Source organism: Magnusiomyces paraingens (genome assembly GCF_902498895.1).
Source record: "Magnusiomyces paraingens strain CBS 517.90 genome assembly, contig: contig1, whole genome shotgun sequence".
Taxonomy (NCBI): domain Eukaryota; kingdom Fungi; phylum Ascomycota; class Dipodascomycetes; order Dipodascales; family Dipodascaceae; genus Magnusiomyces; species Magnusiomyces paraingens.
The window spans coordinates 3,100,514-3,118,645 of NW_022474067.1; the positions used below are offsets into that span (position 1 = coordinate 3,100,514).

Below are 18,132 nucleotides of genomic sequence, written 5' to 3' on the forward strand. Positions count from 1 at the left end.
CAGGTTTATGAATGCAGATTTATGAGACTTGTTTTAAGGTTATATGTATGTAAGTATGTACATTTGAAACAATTATGGATTATGATGAAGCAGGTTGAATTTAGGCGAGTTTCTGAGTTTCTAAGAAAAAAAAAAAAAATAAATAAAAACAACAATTGTAATGCTTAGTCATTTTAATAAATTTAATGACTAATAAAATTAGACTCGAGATGTCATAGATGAGGTGCGGCTCTAAACACATTTAGTTTCTTGCATTTCCAAGAAACCAAAGTTTTCTTTTCCCCAATGAAGAAATATGAAACTGAAAGAGAGCAAATTTTTTTTTTTTTTTTTTTCTGACAATCTATTATATATTAAAAAAAAAAATAAATAAAAGAAGAAGAAGAAAAAGAAAAAGAAATAAGAAATAAGAAATAAGAAATAAGAAATAAGTTGATTTAAAATGGGAATAGTTTTTTTATTATTATTATTATTTTAATGGTTATTATCATGATGAAAAAAAAAAAAATAAAAGAAAAAAGGAGTATTTTAAATGGAAAAATGATTTGTATTAAAATATATTAATAAATTCAATTGATTTAATGAAATTCCTATAACCTATTTTTTTTTTAGTTATTTAGTTATTTATATATTTTATTTTATTTTATTTTATTTTACTTTTTTTTTTTAGTTATTTAGTTATTTATATATCTTATTTTATTTTATTTTATTTTATTTTATTTTACTTTTTTTTTTTTTTTTTTTTATAAATGAAATAGACATAATCTCAAGTTAACTTTAAAGATTTTGAAAATTTGCTATATATATTGATAGTAATTTTCATGTAAGGATGGAGACGATACGATTACAATAAAAAAGAAAAAGCCCATTATTTTTATTTTTATTTTTATTTTTATTTTTATTTTATTTTATTTTATTTTATTTTTTTCCCTCTCTAATGTAATTCAGATGAAATAGAAAAAAAGAAAGAAAGAAAGAATGAATGAATGAATGAATGAAAATAATATTTCTTAATGTCAATAAGCTTAAAATTTTATTTTATTTTTTTTTTGACATAATTTTAATTTTTTTTTTTTTTTACATCATTTTCCCAAGGTTTATTCCTTAAAGTTCTCGGAAACTAAAAAAAATAAAAATAAAAATAAAACAAAGGAATCTTGTTTTACCTTCTTCTCTTGGAGGGGTGGTAAGTTTAGCCTTTTAGACGTAACCAGTTCTATATTTAAAAAAAAAAAAAAAAAAAAAGATATATTATGGGCATGTCCCAATGTCAACATGAAACAACTAAAGTCCATCAAGATAGTTGGCAAGGCTGAAAGAATTTTTTTTTTTTTTTGATGGATTTGAACAAACTGGTTTAAAATCATTAAGCAAAGTATATTAAATTATATAAAAAGGGTTCATTAAAAATTATACAATCTGATTAGTAGTAAACATGTCTATCATTAAAAAAATATTGTTATCATAAAGTCATTTTTCTTTCTTTTTTCTTTTCTTTTCTTTTCTTTTCTTTTTTATTTTAATTTGTTGATGATTGAGCCACAAGTATCAGGACATTGCGACGAACAGCTTCCATAAACAACATGGAACTCCATGCACGGAATGAGGCCACTGGAATAGTACCAGCTGAAAGATCAACAGCTGAAGACCCGCTGGCACCTGATGAAGAGTCAGATTCCAGAGGAACTGGTAGGAAACATGCAATATCTAGAAAGTATTCAATGTTCTTAATAACACCAATGTTTCTATAGCCTCGGTAATCGTTAGAAAGCTTGGGGTCGTAGTCTGGTTGTGTTTCAATTGCAACCTTGCCAAACCCTTGATCGACAAACTGTAAAAGAATACCAGTAGATGCTGGAGACTTGCTAGCCCCTCGCAGAGGACGCAATAGAATATATTCACGAACAGGGCCGTCCAATTTGCCACTGCGTTTGGACTTGGATTGAAATGTAATAGTTTGGACGTAATACATTAGTTTTCTATGTTCCTGAGGAGTAAATGATTGGAAGGCGTCTGGATTAAAGTGGTAATCGTGGAAAAATGGTCTTGGAGAATTATGTTTTTTGGTTTGTTGCTGGTTGTGATCAAAAGGGTGCTGGACCAGGTGATTAATGTAACCGTAGACGGCTTGTTGTTCTTGAAGCTGATGGACCTGCTGCAGTTGATGCAATTTTCGGTAATATTCTTGTGGATTTTTAATTAAGTCTACTGAGGTAGGGAAATCTAAGGTCCATTTAGAGTAGAAATTAGAGAGAGGTTCAACTTGTACAGGCGGGTAGGGCTGTTGTTGTTGTTGTTGTTGTTGTTGTTGTTGTTGTTGTTGTTGTTGTTGTTGAGGTTGTTGTTGTGGTTGTGGTTGTGGCTGTTGCAGTTGCTGTTGTTGCTGTTGTGGAGGAATATCTGAAGAGACTGTTGGAACTTCAAAGCGGACTATTCTATCAGTTACGTGACGATAAGGAGATTTGGGACGCTCGGCGGGATTCTGATTATTATTTTGAACAACAGGAGGATATTGGGGTTGTTGATATGCAGGATACTGGTTAAGTGGTTGTTGTTGTGGTGGTGGATAAGCTTGAGCTTGGGGGGGATATGGAGAAGCTTGGGGGGGATATGGCGAAGCTTGGGGGGGATATGGAAAAGCTTGGGGGGGATATGGGGAAGCTTGAGGGGGATATGGAGAAGCTTGAGGGGGATATAGAGAAGCTTGAGGGGGATATGGAGAAACTTGAGCAGGAATGAAAGCAGGAGAGTTTGGAGCAGGAGCCTGATAGTTTGGAGAAGTGAATTGAGGTTGTTGAACAGTCAGAAAGTTCTGAGGGGGGATGTTATTTGGATATGAAGACGACATTTTGGCTTGGTTTTATATTTCTTTGAGATTGATATAGATTATGATTATTTTTTCACCAAAAAAAAAAAAAAAAACAGTTTGATTTAGTGATAAGTTCCAAAAGAAGAAGAAACAGATTTTTTTTTAAAAAAAAAAGAGAAGATTTAGAAAAAAAAAAAAAAAAAACGATGATTGTTTTAAAATGGACTTGGGGTGTGTTTTAGAAGCGTGCAGATTCGATGTGGTGATGTTGATACTTTGGCGTGTTTCAAAAAAAAGTTTCTAGAGGAAGAAGAAGAAAAAAAAAAAAAAAAAAGTGGATGCACCGATGTTTTTATACCTCTGCAGATGCATACTGTAATTTAAACGTTAAACACTGTAGCAATCACAATGGGCATTTCAAAGTGGGTCTTTTGAAAGTTTAAGACCTCTGTAAAAAGGGGAGGGGGTGGTGTCGGTTGTTGTTGTTGTGTATGTGGGAGACCGTATGAAGAAAGTAGGTCAGATGGGGGGGGTGAAATACCTGTGCAAGTTGTGGCCAAAGAAACGTCAGTTGCAGTGGTTGTGATTATTTCTGAGTCACAAACAACAAACTTCAATTAAGTTTAAGTATTAAGTAATTTTTATTTTATTTTATTTTTTTTTTTAAAACTTGAAATGCTTCCATATTCAAAGTAGTATATATATAGTACTAATGATACCCTCTTGTTTTCTTGTTCAAAAAAATGAAAGAAGAAGAAGAATAGCCAATATATAAAACAAATATAATCCATCTTTCTACCCAAAAAAAAAAAAAAAATAAATAAATAAAAAAAAAAAAAAACATGATTATCCGTAACGACGTTCCAACAGCCATCTTTGTCTTTATTTTTGTCCAAATCGATATCTTCGACTCGCTCCAGCAAATCATTTCAGGATTTGTATCTTTAAGGGATGCAATGTATCTTGATGCCGAACTCCGGTTTAGAGAGCGCTATAAAATCATTTCTTAGAGAAGTGGGAGGGAGAGAACAATTATGTCTATACGACTTAAAAAAAAAAAAAAAAAAAAAAAAAATGCTACTTTTTGTCACATTCTTATGAATCCATAATTAAATGATAAATCTTTAATTTAATTTAATTCAATTTAATTTAATTTAATTTTTTTTAATCAATGGTTATTGAAATATATAAACATCAGCTTTAGTGATATCTTCTTATTCAGTCTAACTCTGGCTCATGAGTATATACATCATTTCAATACGGATAGTTTTGATCTTTGCACTTCGGGTAACCGGAAATATCGTTTTTCTTGCTTTTATGACTTAATTAAAGTTTCCACTATTTTAAACTCTCTTTAAAAAAAATAAAAATTAGTAGAAAAAACGTTAAACTAACGTTAAATTTAAGTAAATTTAGTTAAATTAAATTCTTAAAAGTCCAAAAATACTGAATCTTTTTCCTTTAATTTTATCACGTGATGCAGTGGCTCAATGGTAGAGCATTGGATTCCAAATCCAAAGGCTGCAGGTTCGATTCCTGTCTGTGTCAGTTTGTTTTTTTCTTTTTTCACTTTGTAAGATTTTTAATTGTTATTAATAATTAATTTTATTTATTTATTTTTATTTTTATTTTTTTTCATGTTATTGTTTAACGATGGGCCATTTCCAACGTCTTTTCAAATGCTTTTACTGTTTTTACACTGAAACCTTAAATGTTCGGTAAAAATTAAACTTGAAGGGAGGGGGGGGGGGGGGGGGGGGGAGGTTTTCATGCAGCTGAAGCTTCAGCTACATGACATATTTATGTAATACATTATATAATACACAATGAAAAAATAAAAAACTAACTGGGTTATATAAGCAAATAAATAAATAAATAAATTAAAATATTTCAAACAAACTTTTGACTTGAAAAATCAACAAAAGCTGAAAAAAAATTTTTTTTTTTTTCATTTAATTTTTTTAAATTAAATGGTTTATAATAATCTAAATCTTTTTTTTTTCTTTTAAGTGAATGTTTAGGCAAATACAAAAATCACAATTTTTTTTTTTTAAAATTAAATTTAATAAAAAGATGAAAAGAAAGGAGTTTGCTAACTTTACACTAAATTTAGATAACTTAGCTGGTTTTCTAACCCCAATTCTTTATTTTATTTTTTCATTTTTCAATTTCCAATTTTCTATTTTCAATTTTTCAAACATTCAGCGTTTCTCTTCTTGCAAGGAAACTTTTTTTTTTTATTTATTTATTTAAGCTTCGCTTAATTCAAATAACCTTAGATTCCGTAAAAGTATATTTTTAAATTTTTTTTTTTTTTTGAGACATAACCCGATACCCCCCATGTTTACTAAAAATTTAAATATTCACCTGGTATTTGAAAAAAAAAAAAATAATTTTTTTTCATAAAATCAACAACAATAATAAAACAATCTTTTATTTGTTAAAATAAAAAACAAACCGAGCCAATATCATACCTAATATTTCACTTTTTGAAACATGTTCCTGGTGATTCTTCCAATCCTTATTAACAACTTTTTTTTTTTTTTTTTCAATTTATATACTGTAAAATGTATGCATGTTATAAACTTTACAAACCCCTGTGCTCTTGTGTTTCTTTCTTTTAATAACATAATGAAAAAAATTTTCAAAAATTTTCAAAAATTGAATAAAAAACATAAAAATATAATAAAAATATAATAAAAATAACTTGAAAAACTAAAAAAAGTTCATTAATAGTAAAATATATACCAAAAAAAATTTGTTTGTTTGTTTGTTTTTATTCAAGGGTTATAGAATTATATAACATCAGCATCTGCGCTATCCTTCTTGTCCATACTATATATTTTTTCATTTTAATAATAAACTTTTAATTTTGGCTTCAACATTGCATCTCCAACAGCCCGAAAATAAGTCCTGATGCCAGCTTACGAGGAACAGGGGGTTAAAATAACCAAACCTTCCCAACCTATCTCCACTTGTCTTCATCAACGCTGTAATTGTATTTCTTAATCCCTCCAAGCAGAGATAAAGCTTACAATCTCTTGTAAGCCAGTTAAACTGTTTAAGAGAGTCGACATGTCCATCTCTGGAGATAATACCAAAAAAAAATTTAATAATTATAATCTTCCAATGTTGATCAGAATCTTCCAAGATCCCTTCTTTACAATGTGTTCAGAATCACGATGCAGTGGCTCAATGGTAGAGCATTGGATTCCAAATCCAAAGGCTGCAGGTTCGATTCCTGTCTGTGTCAATTTATCTTTTTGTTTTACATTATTATATCATAAACAATTGGGGGTGAGGGGGGGTTCCTTTTTTTTTTTTTTTTTTTTTTTTTTTTATTTTTGGTTATTTGATATTGCGTGCAATTTATTGAAAGTTAAGAGTGAGGGACAGAAAATTGGATGGGTATGTTTTCAGATTTAACCTTATTACTGCCTGAAATTTCTAAGCAATTGATAACGATTAAATAACACATCAATACTTATTTAGCAATTCTTCAATAGAAGAATATAAATATACCTATATTTTTTATTCCAAACAAATTTTGTTTCCATTGAAATGTTTTGAAAATCATTTCCCTATACTTTCAAATTTAACTCAACCAAGCTAGTTATGTTTTTTCTCCAAAACAAAGAAAGTAAGATGATTAAAACCCCCATATTTTTCTTTATTTCATACAATCAAAAATATATTGATACAATATATTTCAGGGTTATTGATACAGCACATTGACATACCCAATTAAAGAAAGTATCTTGTAGAATTGAGTTTTTAATATTATTATTATTATTATTATTATTATTATTATTTTTTACTGCACTGCAAACGTATGATCTTTTGAATTTACCATGTATTTCTGGTTTTCTTGTTACGCTGACAGTTTTAATTTTTTTAATTTAAATTTGTTTGAGAAGCTAAAAAAAAAAAAAATTAGGGATTCGAAAATAATAAATAGTAATTGTATGAAATCAATGGCTACTGATTTCTTTTTTTTTTTTTTTTTTTTTAACATATTCAAGGTTTTCACCTTACTGCATTAAAATAAATTAATGAAGTAATTCATTATAAAAATTATAAAAATTATAAAACAAAAATTTGTTTGTTTGTTTTTGTTTTTATTCAAGGGTTATAGAATTATATAACATCAGCATCTGGGCTATCCTTCTTGTCCATACTATATATATCTTTTTATTTTCATAATAAACTTTTAATTTTGGCTTCAACATTGCATCTCCAACAGCCCAAAATCAATGATTTCTTGTTTGTTTGTTTGTTTGTTTTTATTCAAAGGTTATAGAATTAATCAATGATTTCATTGTTTGTTTGTTTTTATTCAAGGGTTATAGAACTATATAACATCAGCATCTGCGCTATCCTTTTATTGTCTGACATCTGTGACTTGCCGGTTTTCATTTGTACCTTTTTAGTACGGGTGGTTTCTGTTCTGTGCGTCTCCGGTAGCCCGGAAGATGGGCCCTGATGCCAGCTTACGAGGAACAGGGAGAACCAGTCTGTCGGTCCCAAAACCTTCCCAACCCATTTCCACTTATCTTCACGGACGCCCATGTATTTCTTAATCTCTTCCGCCAGAGATACGGCCCGCAATCACCTGCAGGCTATTTAGACTGTACGGAAGAGTCGGCATTCCTGTAACCAGGGTAGCCTATGGTTTTCAGTCTAGGTGTATACTCCCGTACACATCCTCAGGAAAAGGGGGTATTCTGGAAATCGAACCCAGTATCTTCCGCTATCGAGCGAATGTGTTATCCTTTACACCATCCAGCCCTTTCCCCCAAACCTTCCAAAACAAATTTCTTTTTTTTGAAATATATAAGTCTTTCTTTTTAGTTCTTTTAAAAACTAAACTTAACGATCACGTGATGCAGTGGCTCAATGGTAGAGCATTGGATTCCAAATCCAAAGGCTGCAGGTTCGATTCCTGTCTGTGTCAGCTATGTTTTTGCTTTTGCAAGATATTCAATTGTTATTAATTAATTTTTTTCTCTTTATTTTTTTAGGTGAATGTTGATAGATTTAGAGTGCAGGGATAAATATATATTATAGTTATAGATACAGATATAAATAAGGTTTATAGCAGAGACTGACTAAGAATAGAATAGGATTAGATAGAGGAACGCGGTAGAGATTGAGGAAGAGTATGACGAAATTCAGTGTGGCTCGTCAATGTTACTAAGTCTAGGTATTAGGTCTTGACTCAAGCTTTCAGTACCAGTTTGGGTTGTACAATTGATATATCAGTAGATGGTTAGTTAGTTAGGTAAAAGACAAGAGACAAGAGACAAGAGTAGGTAAAAAATAACACGTATCTATCTGGAGAACTAACATAAATCGTAATAGACCTAGAAGAAGAATAAGAATACACAAGAAGATTCGTGAGGTAAGTGAAATAAGAATTGTAGGGTTATTCAGGGAGCAGAAATATAGGTATCTTTATGGGAGCAGCTAATGGCTGTCCAGGGTTATTCGTCTTGGGATAAGGGGGATTTGCATCGCTTATTGCCGTTGACTTCTGTAGCTCCACTGGTTGCTGAATCTTCACTTCTAGACCCAACAAAGCTGGGCTGTAACAATCGTGTGTCATCATCAACAGACGCAGTTGCAGCAGCAACTCTAAAATCTCCTCCTTCTAGAAGGGAGAACCCCTTGTGACCAGAAACACCAATCTGCGGTTGATCCGCCTCACGTACTTGGATGAACGCGCTAGATGGTGCCCAATAAACAGGGGGATAACTATGTGCCGGTGTGCCGACCGAAAGAGGTATCACTTGCGACAAGTCACCAGGGGGGGGTAGTTGAGTCATCAATTCCCCGGCGCCTTGTGTATTGTTTGTTCGTAATTATGTACTGGTATTTTGCCAGACGGGCGGCGCGAGGTCAGGCCGTGTAGCGTCTTGGTGCGGGTCAGGCACCACGAAGTGCTGGCTACCTCCTTCTGAAGGCAGCAAAGACGCGTAGAACTGATCGTCACGAGGTGCAGTTGTGTGCGTGGCCGTTTGTGAACGCCACTTAAACGGGCAGTGCAATCCAATGTTAGGGCTGACGGTAGCTGCGCCAACCTGGCACTCACAAAATCAAGAGCACTCAGTGTCAGTCGTGCGGGATCTTGGTCTTGCAAGGAACAGGCAACCGGAAAAACCTCATGGTTCTCAGTAAGGTTGGTAGCAATCACTATATACAGCATTATCACCAAGTATGTCAAAGTACGCTGTGGAAGCTGGCTGGGATATACCAAGAGATCCGTGATTGCTACGCAAAAATATCTTCGAAGAAGACAACATCACGTACCGTGCGGACCTTAGCAGCGACTACGTTAAATACAAAGTACCCCATACTGCCGTTTCGCGGCATGCATAGGTATATACCAAATCAGCCTGGTATAGATGCTCCGGGTCTCGGGTCGTTATAAATGACGTCACAACCAAAGGTATGTAGACGGGTAAATTCAGCTGCTTTCTTATGAGCAATAATGTACGGGGTAATATACTTTTCATTAATAGTTTTTATACGGGTAGAGTTGTAAAGAAATTCAGCATGTCCACAAGAAAAGTCCCCGAATGGAGCGTGAAGATGGGAGTGAACCAGCAGAGAGCGTATAAGTATCTTCGCGGTGTGTACGTAGCGCTCGATTCGACGGTGTGTCTGGGAAATATGTGGAACAGAGTCGACTTTCAGAATCGAATGTCGGTCGAGGAGCTGCTTCACCTCCTGGCCGATGAACTCTCTGCCATTGTCAGAAAAGAGGTATTTGGGCTTGTGGTCGAAAGCGGTGGTAATCTCAGTGATTATCGAGCTGAGCGCTTCGCTGGTCTTCATGCTGCCTTTGGAAGTGATTGGTCATAAGAATAAGTTGCCGGACATTTCATCGGCAACGACAAGACAGTAGCAGGCAGCGTTGATGCTTGTTGCAAATGGGCCAGCAATGTCGGCATGAAGACGTTCGAATGGGAGGCTCTCAGAGTTGCTGCTGCGGGCAAAGGCACTGGACATGATCTTTGCTTGAATACAGAATGAGCACCTAGATGGTCTCGTCGCGGATACGGACGTTGCGACTATTTGGGTCATCATAGCGCTCAATGAAGTAGGATAGGTTGGCTTAACGCTTTTGGAACTTGTGGCGGCTGCCATTGTTCGGGGGAGAATCTTTGGTATAGCTCCCCTCGGAGTCATTGTCAGAAGGTTTGTTTGAGTCGCTGTTGCGTTAGGCGTCATTGAATTTGCGCTTGTTGTTGTTGTACCGGTTGTGGCGGCGTGGTGGTCTCCTGTTGTCACCATTCGATGGGCCGGAGTTTTTAGGCTTGGACTTGGCAAACGGACATCTGGTGTGCTTGGTGCCGTAGTGCCAGTGTTTGCAATTTGAGCAATGTGGAGGGTCATGGTTGTCAATGTGGTTGACCTGGGAGCCTTGTGAGTTCTTGGTTTGCACTGAGTTGGGTAATATGAAAGCAATATCACTAATGTTGCGGTACAAGATGTCAAGGCTTCCCTTTCCGCTGCTTCTGTAGTTGTCAAGAAGGTTAATCAAGTTGGTGAATTTTGTTTTGTGGGGGAAGAAAGTAGGGCACTGTAGTATGATGGACATGGCTACTCTTGCTCCTTCAAAGGAATTTTCCCAGTTTGACTTGTATTTGCTTCTGTTATGGCAGTGGTTCATTGCTGTGGAAAAAGTATCGGTAAAGATTTGAGCAGGTGATTTTGATTTAAGGATATCATCAGGGATCGCGATGATGAAAAACTCTGAGTTCCAAAAGTTGTCATTTAGAACGGAATTGTCATGTTCAAATGAGTTGTAGAAGAGGGTTAATTTTAGGATCTCTGGGAGAGTCGTCACTTCATAGTTCATAGAAAATCTGAGTTCAGGGCTGTTCTTGAGAAATCTAAAGGCGTCTTTGCAGATCAGTTTGTATGAGTCTATGAAGTAGCTTCTTGCACCTTCCGGGGCATTCATTTCGAAGACCTTGTTGATTGCTGCGGATATGTGGTAATCTTCCGTGGTTGGTTGGTCTAGAAATTCCTTGACCCATTTGGAGGCTGCTTCGGTTTCTTCTTTATACTTGTTACTAAAAGCGGAGACTAATAGGGAAATTCCTAGATTGGAGGAGCTTTCAAGTATGGTAGAGATGAGTGTGTGCAAGTATAGTTCAAGATCAGGCCTAGAGTATTTGGGCAAGTATGATCTAAAGTAGTTGTTGGATGATTCTATTAAGGCAACCATGTACTCTTGTATCCCATGTTCTTCGACTCGTACATGATTGGGAGGAATAAAAGGTTCGTAGACCTTTGTAGGTTCAGCTTCAAACGGGATAGTAGTTCTGTAGCAAATTCTGTTGACAAGAAAGTCGATGTCATCCGGGGGATATATAAGGTGTTTGAAGTCCTTGAGATTCAGTGGTACCAAGAGGTCCTTGATGCCGAATTTAATGATGGTTTTGAGGTGTTTAGTAGGTATGGTGATACTCTTGTTTTGAGAAATGTGGATGACAGTTTGGGATAGTGAAAGAGGGGTTGAGTTGTCGTCCATAATTCTCATGAGCCTCTTACATAAGAGTAATCTTTGGTCTTCTTTGCTCATTTTAGTAACGTCTTGAGGCCGAATCGTATAAATAAAGTATAGCAGAGACGGACTAAGAATAGAATAGGATTATAGATAGAGGAACTCCGGTAGAGATTGAGGAAGAGTATGACGAAGTCCAGTGTGGCTCGTCAATGTTACTAAGTCTAGGTATTAGGTCTTGACTCAAGCTTTCAGTACCAGTTTGGGTTGTACAATTGATATATCAGTAGATGGTTAGTTAGTTAGTTAGTTAGTTAGTTAGTTAGTTAGTTAGTTAGTTAGTTAGTTAGTTAGTTAGTTAGTTAGTTAGTTAGTTAGTTAGTTAGTTAGTTAGTTAGTTAGTTAGTTAGTTAGTTAGTTAGTTAGTTAGTTAGTTAGTTAGTTAGTTAGTTAGTTAGTTAGTTAGTTAGTTAGTTAGTTAGTTAGTTAGTTAGTTAGTTAGTTAGTTAGTTAGGTAAAAGACAAGAGACAAGAAACAAGAGCAGGTAAAAAATGACACATGTGTTACATTATGTAACACATAAAATTTTACCATAAGATAATCTTTTTACCCTTAGGGTAAGACAGAGCTTCAATGTTTGCAAGGCTTATGCCGGTAACCTAACCCCATCATGTATTATGTGGTTAGGGTTCCGGTCCTACAGTTGCAACGGGCCAGATAGAGCACCAGTATCATTGCACTTTGTTCTGCGACAGTGACAATAGTACCCCTATAGCATCAAATTATAGTAAGGAACTTCCGTAGAGGCATGCAACTTCTCAACAGTGAAGCTTTGGTGTTTGAGTATTAAAAAAGTAGGAAGGTCAGAAGTTAGGGTTTAAATAATCTATTTTTACTTTATTTCATGTCATGTGGAGGGGGAAAAAAAAAAAAATCAGTTTATGTCTTTTACAAATACCATCATCTATAAAAGTTCAATTCAATTCAATTCAATTCAATTCAATTCAATTCAATACAGCACTTGTATTTTCTATAATTTAAAAAATAATAAATTTGAACATTAGCTTATAAAGAAAATAGTGTTAGTGTTAAATACGAAACCAATTCGACCCATTTTCCACTTTTCTTAACGGATATCTCTGTATTCAATCTCTTCTGCCAAAAATATGATTTGCAATTTTCAGCAAACTAATTATACTTAATGGTAGAATCAAAAATTTAGTTAACCGTATCATTCTAAATGTTTTTTTAAGTTTTTCCAGATTAATATATTTTAGACACTTAGAATAAATATAAAATGGTATAAATTCTTTTAGTCACGTGCCGTTGTAGTATAGTGGTTAGTACACTTCGTTGTGGCTCAATAAAATGATCGAATCCGAAGAAACCTCAGTTCGATTCTGGGCAACGGCAAATATTACTGTTTTTAATAGTAACTTTTTAATTTTACACCCTTGAATAAAAACAAACTTTTTAATTTTACCAAAATTTATTCTTATTTTTCTTCTTCTTCTTTTTTTTTTTTTTTTTTTTTTTTTTTTTTAAAAAAAAAATAACAAAATTATTTAGGACAGCTAAACTTGATGTGAATTATTTCCCCTCCTTTGTTGATCAAATCTGGTATTTTTTTTTTAACCAAAAAAAAAAAAAAAATATAAATAAATAAAAAAAAATTCATCGTGGCGCGGCTTTACCTTCCTTTAAAAAAAAAAAAAAAAAAAAAAACCCTTTACAAATCAAACAACTTATGCTTATCTTTCAATTTCTTTTAAAAAAAAAAAATCTTTCCAATCCATAAACTCAAACATAACCACCACCAAATATCTTCAAATTTTTTTTGTTTTTTTGTTTTTGTTTTTGTTTTTTTTTTAACTAAATCATACCATGGCTTCCACAGAATCTAACACTCCTCCTACTGCTTCTGATCCACAGTCTATTAAAGACGAATACTATCTTTCTTTGGCTCTCGCAGAAGCCCGACAAGGATATATTGCAGAAGGTGGCATTCCTATCGGCGCCGTATTAGTGGCTGCCGACGGAACAATTTTGGGCCGTGGACACAATCGGCGTGCACAGCAGGGCAGTGCCATTCTGCACGCCGAGATGGATGCTCTTGAGCGTGCAGGCCGTCTTCCTGGATCTCGTTACAAGGGTGCAACTGTGAGTATACTTTTGTCTCTCCCATTATCCATTATCCATTATCCATTATCCATTATCCATTATCCGTCATCCGTCATCTCTCTCTAACAATTGTCTAACCAAAAAATTTAGATGTACTCTACATTAAGTCCGTGTGACATGTGCACCGGTGCTTGCTTGCTTTACGGAATTGGCCGAGTGGTCATGGGTGAAAACCGTACATTCAAGGGAGGAGAGGACTATATGCGCCAGCGTGGTGTTGAGGTTATAAATCATGACAATTCTGAATGTTATGCTTTAATGAAAGAGTTTATTGAAAAAGTGAGTGATGAATAAATTTAAATTATCTGCAGGAATCAATTTACTAACTCAATTCCTATAGCATCCAGAGATGTGGAATGAAGATATTGGCATTTAAAAAAAAAAAAAAGAAAATGATCAATTTATTACAAAATTCATTAAACAAACATAAAATAATTTATCCTCTTCTTTAAGATTTTTTTTTTTTATCTTTTTCCCCCCTTTCCATTTACTTTTCCTTTTTTTCCTTCTCATGTTCTGTATCTGTATCTTCATCACTGCGAGAGTCAACAGCTGAATCTCCAAGTAACATGCGAATCAACACACGAATAATCATATAGAGCCATATGATGGTGATACCCTGGAGTATCGCAAGTAGGCCCACAAACGTGTAATACGCAGACTTTGTGAAGCAGCGAATAAGCTCACCCGTAGCTTCATCGTAGTAGCACTTGGGGGGCAAAAGTCTGGGAACATCAGTATATGCTGAGTACAAAATATAATTGTAAAGACCATGACGAAGAACAATCCACGAAAAAAGAAAAACGACAAAAGTCGCGTCACAAGCGCGTTGAAACCCAGTATATCGCAACACTTTGGCCAGTGCGAGGGCAATGTCGACTGCATCCATAAGAACGAGAATGACGTGACCAACGCGTGTGAAATAGTAGTAATAAGAGCCGATAATGAGGGCACAGGTGACAATATGGTGAGTAAACATTTGGTAATGATCCTTGCGGCGCTCCTCGATATTAATAACGTAAATTTGTTGAAGCCATGAAGCCAACTGAACTAGATAAAAGGCCTTCATTTGGATCGAGATTTTGTTGTGTGGCCATCCGCGCCATAGTTCCTGAACCGAAGTGAGATATGGAGAGTGGGAAAGAAGGACTGCCCCCCACGCAAAAAAGGAGCCATAAGTAATTAGAGCATAAGACTGTTCAGCAAAGCGGGCTGTAATCTTGAAAGACTTGATACCAAAAACTTGTCGAGCCATGAGTATCAGCCAGTTATCGACAAAAAGAGCACGTAGGAAAGTTAAAACCACGATCCAGAAAGTGACAAAATATACATCGTCGGGGCCAATGCTGGTATAGACCGAGCCATCAGAAGAAGTAGTGACATATGAGATTAAAAGACATTTGGATGTGAATGATCTAAGTGGTGGCACAAACAAATGAGAAATAATAACGAAGGCAATAAGAAACAGAGAGGCCTCTAAAAGAAAAAAAAAAAAAAGAAAGAAAGAAAATGGTCAAAGTTAGTAAAGTTAACAGCACATCATAATTGGGACTGTTGTTTATTTGTTTTTAATTTTAAATTTTTTAGTTCGATTAATAATTAAGTGGTGCGGTGGAGAACAATTTTCAACACGTTTTTTTTTTTTTTAAACCAAAAATAATAGCAAAACAACAACAACAATAACAATAACAATAACATACTCAACTGGCGTTTATGAATGTACTCGCTGATACCGCCTCGAGACGCGGGTCCACGAATATTTCTAAGAGATGGTGCTTGTGGAGTAGTCGGTTTTTGAACCGGGGTATTAATATTATTAGAATTAGTATTATGATTATTATTATCATTAAGGGTTTGGGAATCAACTATGACAGTAGATCTTTTTGATATTAAGTTTGGAGCAAAAGGCTCCGCAAAAACATCCTCGGTGGGCTTTTTGGGGAGTGGCAGAGCTGTAGAACTATCTGTAGTAGGTAAAGACTGTAAGGGAGTGGTAAGTGTAGATTCACCATTGGCCGATATAGGTGAAGCTGGGGGTGAAGAGGCAGACGATGAAGATGAAGAAGAAGGGACTGAGGAAGATAAAGCTGAGGAGTCTTGATCAGTGCCAGCGATTGCTATATCGTCTTCGACAATCTGATGAGAGGAGGCTGGAGGAACTATGGTTGATTCGGGGCCATTGTGTAGAAGTGTGGCCATTGTTGCAAAACTTTTATATATATATATGGCCTACTTTGAGAAGAATAAGAATAAGAAGAAGAAGAAAATATTTATATATATTGGAAGAGAAGTAAAAAAAAAAAAAAAAAAAAGATTAAAATTGATGGGATTTGGAAAGAAACTTTTCCAAATATAAAGGAGTCGCAAAAGGCGGCAGAAAGACTTGGTTTAGTTTGTGGGAAGAGGCATGCATATATGTGTGTATATATAAATATAAATATAAATATAAATATATATATGTGTGTGTGTGTGTATATATATATATGTATATATATATGTTTGCGTGAAACGTTGTTACAGTTACAACATTATTAAAATCCCAAAAAAAAAAAAAAAAAAATACATGGTTAGGTACCTGTTACAAGTAACTTAACTTATTAAATAACTAATAAATTACCAAAAGTAACTGTAACTTACCTGTTACAAATTATGCACACGTGACCCTTTGTTTTAACAATCTGAAACTTGTAACAAAGACCCTTTTTTTTTTTTTTTATTTTTTTTATTTTTTGTTTCCCCTTCAACTGCTCCTCCAAAATCAACCATTTCTCGTTCTCGTTGTGACTTCTTTTTCTCCATCCCCTAAAGCTTTCTTTCCAATTTACTACCACCCCCCCCCAAAAAAAAAAAAAAAAAACATAACTGACAAATCTACCCATGATCTAAGTCAGGGGTCTTCTTCATTATCATAATCATCATCATCATCTTCTTTATTTTTATTTTTTAATTTATATTCATTTATTCATTCATTCTTTTTTTTTCTTTTTTCCCCATAATCTTATTTCATGTCTTCAGCTTACTCTGCTACTGCTTCGGCTACCCCAAAGGCTGTTGCAAACGGTGCTGGCAGCTACCCCTCAGGATCAGGGGTTCACTCTTCATCTGCTGCTGCTGCCGCCGCCAGACACCAACATCATCTCCATTTCCATCGAATGAGACACAGATTTTCTCTTACAAACATTCTAGGTGACCCCTTTGCTCTTTCAACCATCTCTATCGGCTCCATTGGCTGGGTTGTGGCCCTTTGTGGCTCCATTACCGTCTCAACTGCTACATCAAAGTTCCCTGTATTCACCTGGTGGGGAGTGGCTTCTCAGTTCCTCGTCATTATTGCTGTATTTTGGGTTTGTGCAACAAATAATGTTCATCCATACCGCTTGGCTTTGCTGGCATCTCTTGCAACAACAACAGTATACACAACAAACTCTACAAATAACTTTGTATACAACTCTACACCCTCTTCTGCTGCCGCATCTGCAGGTTTTATACTACTTTCAATCATTAACATTCTTTGGATGATTTATTTTGGAACTACTGAAGAGGCTCCCTTACACCGATTTGTGGACTCCTATTCCGTAAACAAGCCTAATACTCCCTATGATTCCTACTACCATAATCCCATGGATATGGGTTATACCAACCTAAACAATAACAGACTAGTCTCGGGCCTTTCACGCCAACAAACAAACCCCTTTTCTCATTCTGCTGCGGCGGCACAATCTTCTGCTATGGCTACTGGAATCAATGCAGGCATTAACGCCTATGGCCAGCAACAACAGCGTGGCGCATACAGCGACAATACAAACAGCTACAACAAGTACTACACACAAGGTCAGCAGAATTCCATTGGAGCAGGCTCCTATGGCATGGACGTTCTTTCCCAACCCGCGTACCATCAACAACAGCCTTCATTTATGGCTGCACCTCTCGGTGCTTTTGAAAACAGCTCCCAAATTCATCATAAACCCTCAACTGCTTCTGGTCTTGACCAGGGTGGCTATGGTGCAAACAATACACTGACTCTGGGCGGAAGTACAGGTGGCTACCGTGAGTCGCAGGCTTCGTCCGATGGTGAAGTCTCGCTCCCCACAGAGTACCCTTACCGTGTACGTGCAAACTATTCTTACGTGGCTACAGACGAAAATGAGCTCTCCTTTAAAAAGGATGAGATCCTCGAGGTTAATGAGATTCGCGGCAAGTGGTGGCAGGCCCGCCGTGAGAATGGCGAAATCGGTATTTGCCCGAGTAACTATGTCAGACTCTTAAATTATGGCTGGGGAGCAGCCGCCATTGCTGCTGGCTTGGTTGGTCCAGACGGCATGGCGCACTATGCTTCAGCACAACAACAATCGGGATATGATAGCATGACTACCACGACCTCAACGACTACAGGATATCATCAAAACCTGTAATGGCATTTCATTAAAATTTTTTTTTTTTTTTTTAAAAAAACTGGCTTATTTTGAAAAAAAAATAATTTTTTTTTTTCCCGCAATTTATATAAATCTTCTTATACATTGACAAATAAAATTATATTGTGAGCAAATATATATAAATAGACATTACCACTTTTAAATATTCATAAGCTTATTTCAATTTCATCTTAAGTTATGGTTATATTATTTG

At 35.2% G+C, this 18,132-nt stretch overlaps 7 protein-coding genes across 7 annotated transcripts; 2 read left to right on the forward strand and 5 right to left on the reverse strand.

Moving 5' to 3' along the window:
* Positions 1-1,519: 1,519 nt before the first annotated feature.
* Positions 1,520-2,848, reverse strand: SAPINGB_P000917 (uncharacterized protein; the record flags this gene model as incomplete). The annotated part of the gene is made up of 1 exon (XM_031995640.1): positions 1,520-2,848. The coding sequence occupies one exon, from the start codon at positions 2,846-2,848 to the stop codon at positions 1,520-1,522; it is 1,329 nt and encodes a 442-aa protein (XP_031851531.1).
* A 5,444-nt stretch (positions 2,849-8,292) lies between these two features.
* On the reverse strand, positions 8,293-8,634 carry SAPINGB_P000918 (uncharacterized protein; the record flags this gene model as incomplete). The annotated part of the gene is made up of 1 exon (XM_031995641.1): positions 8,293-8,634. The coding sequence occupies one exon, from the start codon at positions 8,632-8,634 to the stop codon at positions 8,293-8,295; it is 342 nt and encodes a 113-aa protein (XP_031851532.1).
* Positions 8,635-9,199: 565 nt separating this feature from the next.
* SAPINGB_P000919 (uncharacterized protein) lies at positions 9,200-10,000 on the reverse strand (the record flags this gene model as incomplete). The annotated part of the gene is made up of 2 exons (XM_031995642.1): positions 9,200-9,651; positions 9,712-10,000. The coding sequence occupies 2 exons, from the start codon at positions 9,998-10,000 to the stop codon at positions 9,200-9,202; spliced, it is 741 nt and encodes a 246-aa protein (XP_031851533.1).
* A 31-nt stretch (positions 10,001-10,031) lies between these two features.
* On the reverse strand, positions 10,032-11,402 carry SAPINGB_P000920 (uncharacterized protein; the record flags this gene model as incomplete). The annotated part of the gene is made up of 1 exon (XM_031995643.1): positions 10,032-11,402. The coding sequence occupies one exon, from the start codon at positions 11,400-11,402 to the stop codon at positions 10,032-10,034; it is 1,371 nt and encodes a 456-aa protein (XP_031851534.1).
* A 1,807-nt stretch (positions 11,403-13,209) lies between these two features.
* Positions 13,210-13,882, forward strand: SAPINGB_P000921 (uncharacterized protein; the record flags this gene model as incomplete). Its single annotated transcript, XM_031995644.1, has 3 exons — positions 13,210-13,485; positions 13,597-13,785; positions 13,847-13,882. 3 exons carry the CDS (start codon positions 13,210-13,212, stop codon positions 13,880-13,882), a joined length of 501 nt encoding a protein of 166 aa, XP_031851535.1.
* A 111-nt stretch (positions 13,883-13,993) lies between these two features.
* Positions 13,994-15,705, reverse strand: SAPINGB_P000922 (uncharacterized protein; the record flags this gene model as incomplete). The annotated part of the gene is made up of 2 exons (XM_031995645.1): positions 13,994-14,982; positions 15,207-15,705. 2 exons carry the CDS (start codon positions 15,703-15,705, stop codon positions 13,994-13,996), a joined length of 1,488 nt encoding a protein of 495 aa, XP_031851536.1.
* Positions 15,706-16,511: 806 nt separating this feature from the next.
* On the forward strand, positions 16,512-17,918 carry SAPINGB_P000923 (uncharacterized protein; the record flags this gene model as incomplete). Its single annotated transcript, XM_031995646.1, has 1 exon — positions 16,512-17,918. The coding sequence occupies one exon, from the start codon at positions 16,512-16,514 to the stop codon at positions 17,916-17,918; it is 1,407 nt and encodes a 468-aa protein (XP_031851537.1).
* Positions 17,919-18,132: the final 214 nt, after the last annotated feature.